The sequence below is a fragment of the Medicago truncatula genome, chromosome 3 (assembly GCF_003473485.1).
Source record: "Medicago truncatula cultivar Jemalong A17 chromosome 3, MtrunA17r5.0-ANR, whole genome shotgun sequence".
Lineage (NCBI taxonomy): Eukaryota > Viridiplantae > Streptophyta > Magnoliopsida > Fabales > Fabaceae > Medicago > Medicago truncatula.
In genome coordinates, this window is record NC_053044.1 from 51,901,458 (window position 1) to 51,912,076 (window position 10,619).

General features: G+C 33.8%; 3 protein-coding genes across 3 annotated transcripts; 1 reads left to right on the forward strand and 2 right to left on the reverse strand.

Annotated features, from left to right (window-relative positions):
- The first annotated feature begins 1,364 nt into the window (after positions 1-1,364).
- On the forward strand, positions 1,365-4,242 carry LOC11432427 (uncharacterized). Its single transcript, XM_003603163.4, has 2 exons — positions 1,365-1,636; positions 3,410-4,242. Exons 1-2 carry the CDS (start codon positions 1,552-1,554, stop codon positions 4,012-4,014), a joined length of 690 nt encoding a protein of 229 aa, XP_003603211.1. The 5' UTR covers positions 1,365-1,551; the 3' UTR covers positions 4,015-4,242.
- A 944-nt stretch (positions 4,243-5,186) lies between these two features.
- Positions 5,187-5,525, reverse strand: LOC11428786 (uncharacterized). The gene has a single exon (XM_003603164.3). It carries the CDS (start codon positions 5,523-5,525, stop codon positions 5,187-5,189), a length of 339 nt encoding a protein of 112 aa, XP_003603212.1.
- Positions 5,526-5,916: 391 nt separating this feature from the next.
- On the reverse strand, positions 5,917-8,123 carry LOC11442240 (ylmG homolog protein 2, chloroplastic). Its single transcript, XM_003603165.4, has 3 exons — positions 7,765-8,123; positions 7,481-7,683; positions 5,917-6,411 (listed from the first exon to the last, which is right to left on the reverse strand). The coding sequence occupies exons 1-3, from the start codon at positions 8,029-8,031 to the stop codon at positions 6,144-6,146; spliced, it is 738 nt and encodes a 245-aa protein (XP_003603213.1). The 5' UTR covers positions 8,032-8,123; the 3' UTR covers positions 5,917-6,143.
- Between the last annotated feature and the right edge of the window lie 2,496 nt (positions 8,124-10,619).

The following is a 10,619-nucleotide window of genomic DNA, read 5'->3' on the forward strand; positions in this document are numbered from 1 at the left end:
ATTTAAACATGCCCAAAGTATCTTGATTTCTCTTGTTAGGAGTTTCCTATTTCTTTTGTCACTTTTAAGCTATGAAACACATGGATAGACACGGACACCTGATATGATAGTGCACTGACATGTAGACAATAGTAGTAATTTGAGAAAATTGAAATGATTGATTGCAACCACATGACAACAAGGGCAAGGATCAGGACAAAACTCCAGCATCGGCAAATGCTGCAACCGATTCCTCGATTTGGGAGTTTTATTGCTACTCAACTTACACTAAAAGGTTTGTATGATTGATTTTGGACTTTCAAAGGATACAAGGATCCTATTGGTTACAGCCATATCCCTTACAGTTCTAACAAGAATTTCTATCTGGCTTTATTGGACAAAATATATAGTTTTTTTATTGTTGATGTTGATATCGATATAAAATTTGAATAGAATCAACAACATGAAAATTTGATAGTTTAGTTAAACTTTGAATTTAATTATTCACTTATTATTTGGAGGTAGCTATGATAAGGTATGAAGGTGGTACGGACTGCTCGCACCACCATAGACCGGTGCTAGATGAGGAGGAGGAGGATAAGGTTTTTTTCAAAGAAACTTTTTTTAAGTTTTTGTTTATGAAAGATTTAAAGGGTTGATGTTGGCTGTTGCTTATCAAACTACTTAATCCATTTGTTTCTTTTTTGAAAAACTTATTATCTTTTGTTTTTTATAAATAAAAATTTAATCTTTATGTTACATTGCAAAAATATCTCAACAAGCTACCAATATCTATTTTAATCTTATCTATCTTATTTTTTTTTTAGGGGATCTTATATATATATATTTCTTCTGCGAAAAAATATATACCTTTTTCTATTAATTTTAATCTTATTTTTACATAATTTTTTCAATAAACTTTAATTCTAATTTTTTATATTTAGGATCGAAAAAGAAAATTTATTTATTTAATTTTTTGAATTCAAAATTTATCCATCTATTCAGTTTTTTTAATTATTTTCAAATCTAAATTTAATACAACTTTATTTAAAAAAAATTTCTTCTCTATCTTATCTTTAATAAAACTTAATTTTATTAGTAAATAAAAAAAAAAGTGTGTCTATAGACACATGCATGCACACACATATACATATAGTGATAATTTTGTACATGCATCCATTCAAATCACACTAAGACTATAATGACAATTGTATATGTCAAATTAAAATATTTCCACAAGTTAAGAAAAAAGAGATGTCTTACCATGTCTTTCAATTATTGTTTGGTTATAATTAAAGATAACTAATAACCAACTATTTTCCATTTTGAATGAGACAGAAAATGAAGTACTAATTTGATTATGAATACCTTCCTTATAAATAATCTCATAATATTAATACTTCCAGAATCTGTACTTCAACCACCACTCACATGCTACCAACTAAAGAGAGAAAAAAACACAAGTTTGTTAGACCCACTCACTCACACGTTTGGTGAATTTTCCTCACCACATCCACATTGAAGCAGACACAGATCTGTCTTTGAGTTTCTGTTTATTCTGAAACAGTAACAATGGCTAAAAGTTTCACACTGTGCTGTCTTTTCTTCATCCTTTCCTTCCTTCTTGGTCTTGGTGCTTCTACCAGTGCTACTCAAAGTAAGTCCAAAACAAGTTTTTTTATTTTATTTCTCAGATTTGGAATCTTAATGTTACTGCTTATGTAATATGAGTTTGATCTGGTATATAATAACTTGAAAAAAATATGATTTTTATATCTTTAATGTTATTCTTTCCAATGTAGCATTTCACAGTGATTCAGCTAGCTGTTTTATGACTAGATCTTAATTTCTTGCAAGTTGTAGTTTTGGTCAAATGGTAGAAAATGGTTTCATTTTTTGGTATTCTTGAATCTTGGTTGGTATTGGAATTTATGATGTAGAGAACTGTCCATATCTGATTTGGAACTTTTAGTATAATGGTGGAGAAGGAAAGTGAAGGAAAACGAGAACAGGTTAAGGATATCCCGTGATTCTTGATTTGGAAAATCATCCATTTCTTCATCTTAATAACTCATTAAATTTATTGTCTTTGTTTTAGTGTGGAGTTTCCAATTGTTGATTTAGTTATTGCATAGAAGTGCTATTAGAAGTTTGTTATAAGTTAGTTTTAACTGCATCCACTTTTGTTAGTTAGTCACAAATTGGGTGTAGGAGAAATGGTTGTAGGAAGCATGATGAAAACAACATGACACTTTTATAACCGTATACACTTCTGGCACTTTTTTCAAACTAGCAGGCCTTGATTTCATTTTAATTTTATATTGTCTCTGCTCGGATCCAAAAATGTACTATGTCCACGTGTTCCATGTATAATAGCAACGACCTGTTTGATGCTTTTTGTTGAAGAGCTAATTATGTGGTCTCCCCTGGATTAATTTTGTTGAATGACAACTTTTGCTGTCTTCTATCTATGTTATGTGGTTAGGAAATAAGTTATGAAGCAGTTGATAACGAGGTACCTTTGTTTGAAGATGAGACGTTTGTTGTAATTTAGTAACAAAAGAACTGAGCACCATGTAAAGTTATGACTTTTGTAGTGAAATTAGGACTAAACTTATGGAGGCCTTAAATGGCGACCTCTTTATACTTGACACAGACAGACAGCACTAGGGTTTAGGAATTTGAGATTCGGTGTTCATTAAGAGTGGAGAAAATGTTGTGGACAAACGAATATCTAGCTTTCATTATGGCTTTTGCATCAGATATGAATTGGCTGTTTTAGCCAGAGACAGAGTTTAGTCTGTATATAAAGGGATGAGAAATAAATAAAAATAAAACCGTTGCTGCTCTTTTTTCTTTAGAAACTCCTGATATTGCTTCATCATTGTAGCAACTAGCAAGTATTACCAACATTTGTTATAGTTTGTCTTGGATGTGTTACATGTGTGCTTCCCCCCCCCCAGATGGTGGATTCTTCTGCCGAGAATCTGTTGAGAAACTCATATTTTATTAATTAAAATTGAATAGTTCTTTTGTTCTTTGAATTTCTCTTATATAGTATGTGTTTGATATTCTGCACTTAACTTATGTCTCACTACTTGTTTTTGTACTGACTGTATTTCAAACACAGTTTGCAAAAACTCAGTTTATGTGTCTTGCTTTTCCTTTTATCCTTTGATTAAGGTTACATATTTTTACATTTTCATTGATTTTATATATATGGCTACTTTCGTCACAATAAACAGCCTACTTTTGGCTTACTGAAAAAGTGAAAATTCTCAAATATCAACTTATCTATCATTCTGAATCCCTACCTCATAGTTATATTTATTTCCTTACTATGTGATTAAATTTCTTTTATTGCATTCACTGTTACCCACTTGTGTGTTCTCTACATTAACATTTGTGTGACATTATGAAAACTTTGCAGTCAAAATTACTGATAACCCTGCGGACAAGTTAGTAGCTGCTATCAACGAAAATAGAACTGCTCACAAGGATTCATCTCTATTTGACAATCCCGGGCTCGCATGTCTCGCTCTGCAGTACATTAAGGCATACCAGGGTGATTGTGGTGCTGTGGGTGGATCTGATGCCAAGAAGCCCCCTGAATCTCAATTTGCTGAAGCTTTTGCCCCAAACTGTGGTGTTAAGGCATCAACTCTTGCTCGTATAACTGGTCGTTTCTTGGGGTGCCAGACTAAGTATGTCCATGCACCTGAGGCGTTTTCTGAAATCCTGATAAGAAACGAGAAGAGCTTAGACATACTCTACAGTAAGAATCACACTCAGGTCGGTGCTGCTGTAACCGGTACTGATGGAGGGTCTCCTTATTTCTGGTGTGTGTTGTTTAGCAATGGCAAACCTAACAGCACCTTTGCTTTTGAGGGTGGTGTGGCTAAAGATACAAAACCAGGTTGCTATAGTGGAGCTAATGATGTGTGCAGTGGTGCTCATGTTTGGTCACCAGTCAGTTTGATGTGGCTATTTGTTGCTTCAGTTTCAATTGCAATGGGGTTTGCATTTCCATTGTGATCATGAATTGTATGAATTTTCACTTGATTTAGGGGCCTTCATTTTGTCCCTACAGAGGATTGGTCTCAGCTATTCTTTTCTTCTTATTTTCCTTCATTTTGATTTTTTTATTTGTTGAGAGGTTCATGCCAATTGTCTTCCTATTTTTAATGCCTACATATGAAACATGTGATATTGGCTCTTGTAAATTTCTTATCTAGGAATACAAGTTTTGCTTTGATTGTTATACGATTGGAATTCAAGATGCATCTATTTGGACATTGGAGAAATATTTGTATTAAAAAATTTAATCACATTTTCAATTCATATCACAAATGCTACCAGACATAAAAAAGAACTCAGTTAAAAAATTATATATTGACCTTATCAAAAATAATTATATGGATTGTACAAACACAAACAAAAATTAAGTATAATACAAAAAGTAAAGAACGAGATAATGACTAAAATCAACCAAGAAACTAAAACACCTTGTCTCCTCCTAAAAACTTCAAGTTTGAATTTATGAACTATCTCTTTTACATATAATAATAATAATATTTAGTTTATTCCTTTTTTTTGAACGGTTTAGTTTATTCCTAATCAATGTGAAATTTAACACTCATATTTGAGTTTCAACAATATATGAGGATGGATATATTGACTCTAAGAGTAAGTCTAAAGAGTTACTCAAAATCTTAATCTTCATCTTAATAATAATTAGGCTTGATTACACTTTTGGTCATCGTGTTTTGGCCTACTCACGAAACTGGTCCTGCCATTTTAAAACAGAACAAAACGGTCCTTCAATTATCATTTTTGTTGCATTTTTCGTCCTACCCCCCATTTTATTCTCCAAAAACGCAGAGAAATGACAGTAGAAATTTATTTAACCATTTGAATTTAAAGAAATTTATAGAATTGTTGAGAGAAGGACTAGGAATAATTTATTTGGCTCTTGACTTTAGCATATTTTTTAACTTTAAGATGCGTAGTTCTAAATGCCTGTATTTTATTTAACCATCACAATTAAGTACTTTAGCCCAATTCTATCAAAATTTGGTTATATTTTCTTCTTTAGACATTGAGATCATAAGATAAGATGACTATCGAGTTGTTAACAAAATACGGTACAAAAGTAATTTTTCCGCACGTTCGAATATCTCACATCAGAGTTTGAGCAACATGGGACATTACAAAGATGATTTCCACTTCAAAATAAGAAAAAGAACAGTAATAATCACAAAAATACCGCCTGAGGAGCCACAAACTCTATGAATCCAGTAACGATCAAACACGGCCAAGCTCTGGTCCAAGAAAGCTGATAAAGCTATGCATAAAATCAATAAAAAGAGCAGCACAGGCAACCAAACAGCAACATTCGTGGGTTCTTCATCATTATCTTCCAAGTCACACTCTGGCTTTCGCTCCATGTAAAGAGTAGAAGCCACAGCAAGAACCACCAAACCAATGGTAGCCAGTCTCTCATATAGTGAAAATTCGCTTCCTTTTCTGCAAGCTCCAAGTTCCATTCACTATGATATGGTCTATGAGTGACCTTGGTACTTGGTTCTCTCCCTGTCGGATAGTTAATGTTATTGTGCAGAAATTGGAATCTTTTTCAAAGCCAGTAAGTAACAAGGACTGGAAATCACATGCTGAAAGGCTACTTCGGTTGTTATTTATTATACTTGTTACATTGCAGGGATAGGATTATGAATCTGATTCTCTACTAACAAATCACAATATTCGCTGCTTGACTTATGTTTCATTTGAATCTGATGCTGTTTCTGTTATGCATAAGAATTACTATAACGAATTACAGTCCTCACAAATGTCCAAAATACAATTCAACTTCACAAATTTGAATAATATCATACTGGGATGAAATACTTTTTGGGGCAAACAGAAATAAAAGGAGCATGCTGAAAATATTCTCTTTTGTGTATCAGAAGTTAAATAGTACGAGAATTCATGGAGAAAAAAAGTATTGATATGATTCTAATAAACTCGGAGCTTTTGAAAAAACATCATATGAATCACAGGCTCGAAAATTGTGTTGCCTAGGACTATGATAACTGTGAAGTTACAACAGAAACCTATTTAAATGAACATACATGCAGAGGTACAAACTAAAACATTATGATATTCTAATTTGCAGAAGTGGAGGTCTTTGACCCGATCCCTTGAAGCCGCCTCATCCATTTGTTCTGTGAAGAAGTAACGTCGGTAGGTTGTTGTAATCTTGCTTCAAGACCTTGCTTAGATTGTTCTGTGACTGGAAGCTCAGCAGGGAGTGCAGCAGCAGTGCTAGTGAAGGCATTCAGAACAAGGAAAGCTAGGATGGGAGAGAGATCCAGTCCTCCAAGGGGGGGGATAAGCCCACGGAATACATTCAAATACGGGTCACATACGGTGCTGAATCAAACAATAACCACTTTATTGAACACTCAAATTCTTTAACCAATTAAATATGTGTATGTTGTGTGTCATTAAATAATTAGCTACATTGGTTCTAAGCAGTGTATAATGTCCAAGAAGTGAAGAAACGTGAAGTTACATCATACGCACCAGGGATGAAATAACATAATCAAATATTTTGGTAATTTAAGGTAAATAATTAAATTCTACTGGGCGCCAATTGCATCCCGCTACTCAAGTATTTTCTACGTAAATGTATTCCCTACGTCAGATAGTGGCCTGCAAGAAGATTTCAATCATCTGATCGTGATTGCTGTTCTACAATGTTCTAAATTCTTTGTTGAGCATCAAATCTAGACCATTTGATTTCAATCAAATGGCTCCAATGCATTGACGATAGAATTCCCTGACCGTAGAGAATCTGGGTCCCTCTCTAATAGCATCCAACCTACAATCCAACACCTTCCATTGGAATTCCCTGGCCTTAAGTATGGAACTTATGTGTATATATCACTCATTTTGACCCTTTTCAACTTAACCACCTCAAAAGCATCCCATTTTTCTAAGAGAAATGCTACTTGTAGGGAAAAGATCTATCACAAAAACATTCACGATGCTTACTCATTAATACCTCCTCCTTGTAATTCTTGTGTAACCACCCATGTATTCCACTAGAGTGGAAGATCAAATGACCAAAAACAATTCGCGAAACACTCATGATGATTTTTTTGCAAGAAATAGCGCAATTTTTTTCTAATCGAGTATGGATTCCACTAAGAGTAAACCATCAAATTGGTCTCTATCTTTGTAAGCCTCTTCCAATTTGGTGGTTTACTCGATCAACTAATAACCCCACGTCCTTGCATTTCAACAAAAAAAAAAAATACGAGTTAAATGCACTCTTATCCACTCATGGAAGAGAAAATTTTACATTTACATTGGCTCTGTTCCCATAAGGAACTGCCTCCGACCATTCTATAATTTTCAATCAATATTTATTCACATATATTTGGTAATTGGCACATTGTGGCTAACATGTTAGCTATTACATACAAATCTGACTAACCTGAGAGGAGCAACGATGGCAGGAGGAGCATTAGGAAACCAGGTAAGAACAAGCCTGGCAACGAGTAAGGTATTGTAAAGACTCAAGAAATTATTAAGTCCATTAGCCACCACTAAGCCAGCCACGGAATCCCCAGGTAAAACAGCAGCAAAATTGTGATGATTACTCACCCACCTACTGTTACTATAGTTACTGCACCGAATCTGATAGATGAACCATAAAAATCATGAATAAAAGGCGAAAATTACTACGAATTAATTACTGCTGCTGCAACTTTTACTAACCTGTACGCATGTGTCATGGAATTGAGAGGAAAGAGAGAGTAGTTTGTTTAAGAAGGGGTTTTGAGAAGCTAAGGAGTGGAGAAGTTTGGAACAATTATCGACGGCGTTGGAAATGGATGTGGGGAGTTGTGGAGGGGAGAAATTGGAGATGGGGGATTTGAGAAAGGGGAATGCTAATGTGGATTGAGAATTACCCCAGCAAAACGAGACGTTCTTCTTCGTTTCCGTATCGGTGGTGGACGAGTCGCAACCGTTCATAACGGCCATTTTCTATTCTGTAAGAATGAACTCTACGGAGCTCAGACAGGATAACCTATGGTATGGGTCGCAATAAGATAGATAATCTTCACAAGATAACAAACAAACCACACCACATCTGTATTTTTGAACGTGGCTTATTTTAGTGAACACAACTTTCACCTGTGTAATAGGAGGAATAAATAATAAATAATATCAGACATAAATAAATACATTTGCATTGTGCGAACTTAACTAGGATAATGTATATTATATATCGAGGTTGATGTTCGAATTTCGGACACTTTATTTATTCATATTTAAGGTTGATGTTAAGGGTAATGATATTTTAATATAAAAATTTGAAAAACTTATGAGATAATTTTTTTATTTTTTTTTAGAATTATGAGTTAGCTTATAAAACCACACAAAAAACAAGACATGCGATTTATATAATTTCTTTTTCTCTCGGTTAAATTAACACTTGGTTTTATAATTTGTCCCGTAAGTTTTTCAATTTTTAATGATCAAATAACAGTACTCCAGCGTTAAAGAATAGTGTATTAGTTTAGTGAAAAACTTACCAAGTTGCATTTAGTGATTGAATAGAAGAAATATCTTTCTAGAATATAAGAGATAAAATGTGAACATCAATTTGGTACCATCAAATTGCACTGTTTTGGAGATAAGTAAAATGTGATCAATAATTATTCTATTATATATTGAATTTGAAATCTCATAAAGCAAGAAGTAGAATTTTTTTTTATAGATGAATTGTTAATTAAAAAAAACTTAATTATGTAAATTATCCCTGTAAATAAAGGTCACTCGAATTCTGATTCATGCAATTACCAATCATTTTAAACAAACAGTGCAATTACTAATCACTTGTAACTAGGTTCCTAATGTCATTTTCTTGTTGATGTGGTGCTTATTTGTTGACTAGCCATGGTGACTAGGCAACAACTACGTTGACTTCGTAAAAATTGCATTGATTGGACCAAAATGCCTCTGACGGTTCAAGACAAAAAGAAAAAGACCATTGCACCCTTATTCTTCCTAGAGAAATGGTTTATTGCTGAATATGTTGTTAGAGAATTTATTTTCAGAGAACCATTAACTGAGAGAAGGAGTCTGCAACAATTGGACCAGAGAACTGGCTTTGTGTAAGGAGAAGAGATTTTATGGTGTCGATTTTGTTAAACTATGTGATGGAACAGAATAATGAGGCGACGATGAAGCTGACAGCTCTTCGGCCACATCTCTTGGCGATGACGTCGACGCCTGTGGTGATGGAGAGATAGAGGTCGACGATGGGTTGGAGAGATGAGAATCAATGATGATGTTGTTAAAGCAAACAATGTCGATTCATGTATAGAAACATCAAGAGACGACGAAGATCCATGAATGATTTTGTTAGAATTTACGGGAGATTAGATTATTTGAGTTTAAAGAGATATTGTAATTCAGGGAGAGAGGATAAGGTTTTTTTAGACCATCTACAATGGTGAAGTCTTAACCATTTAAGCCCCAATACCTATTAGGTACCCCCATTGTGGAAAAAATATTTGGGGGTCTCTTAAGACCCGGGGTCTCACTTAAGACCTTCATTCTTAAGTGGATCTCACACAACTTTTTAATAAACTAATCATTGTTTAGTTACAAATGTAAATGATAAAGAGTTATTGGTGGGTCCCATTTAGACCTTTTGTTAGAGGGTCTCTATTGAAGTAGTTGAGTACCTATTAGGTACTATCATTAAAAAATTATAAAAAAGTGATGTGTCAATGTGGGACCCATTTAAGACCTCTAGATTGAGGGTCTCCATTGTGGATGCTCTTCTCTTAGTCTTGAACCATTAAGGGCCTTTTGGTCCATACATGCCATATTTCAATGAGTCAACATTGTAATCATCATGATCACCACATTGCCCATTTTTTTGTTGACGTTAATAATATTTGTCGTTAAAAAAAAAAAACCGCATAAGAAAAAAAAAACATGGCATCAATGTTTGTTTAAAAAGATCAGCTTTGCTAAAAAAAAAGATCAACAATTGCATGAAGCAAAACTCAATTGTCATAAGACTGGTGCTAGTTACACCCCAAAAAAAACTAGTTACACCCAAATTTATTTAAAATTTTACAATAATACCAAAATTGCCCTCTTCATGTAAATTTTTAAAAACCCATCTTTTATGATCGTTCTGAACCCTTACCCCCTTTCATCCACAAATCACCATAGATGTGCAACCAATATCTGAATCAACATCTTTGTTATTGATCTGTATTGTTATACCCTGTTTTTTGACCTAAAAATACTGGGCCCAATTTCATTTCAAACTTTGTCAATTATCAAATTTCAACTGCACAGTTCAAATTGTCTCTGCCTCGCAGTATTTTCAATCACAATTTTACTTATGTTTTCCTTGCATAAAACTTTTCAAAATGTCTTTACTTGTCTTGTAAGTCATTCAAAAGTGTCTCTGGATCGTTACATTGCTTTTTCTACAGTTTATTTCAAAATTTGCAAAAAGTCATACAGAAGGGTATTTTGGTCATTTCCTGCAGTGGGACCCATTTTCATCCTTGTGACTGTCTCCGAGTCTTTTCAGTTTGTTT

What these genes read in the sequence shown, in the direction of transcription:
- LOC11428786 (XM_003603164.3), bottom strand. Translation starts at nt 5,525, where the DNA reads ATGGAACTTGGAGCTTGCAGAAAAGGAAGCGAATTTTCACTATATGAG.
- LOC11442240 (XM_003603165.4), bottom strand. Translation starts at nt 8,031, where the DNA reads ATGGCCGTTATGAACGGTTGCGACTCGTCCACCACCGATACGGAAACG. An exon ending in TCCATGACACATGCGTACAG is followed by an intron (nt 7,684 to 7,764) that starts GTTAGTAAAAGT and finishes TTCATCTATCAG; the next exon opens with ATTCGGTGCAGTAACTATAG. An exon ending in GCCATCGTTGCTCCTCTCAG is followed by an intron (nt 6,412 to 7,480) that starts GTTAGTCAGATT and finishes TGTTTGATTCAG; the next exon opens with CACCGTATGTGACCCGTATT.
- LOC11432427 (XM_003603163.4), top strand. Translation starts at nt 1,552, where the DNA reads ATGGCTAAAAGTTTCACACTGTGCTGTCTTTTCTTCATCCTTTCCTTC. An exon ending in TTCTACCAGTGCTACTCAAA is followed by an intron (nt 1,637 to 3,409) that starts GTAAGTCCAAAA and finishes AAAACTTTGCAG; the next exon opens with TCAAAATTACTGATAACCCT.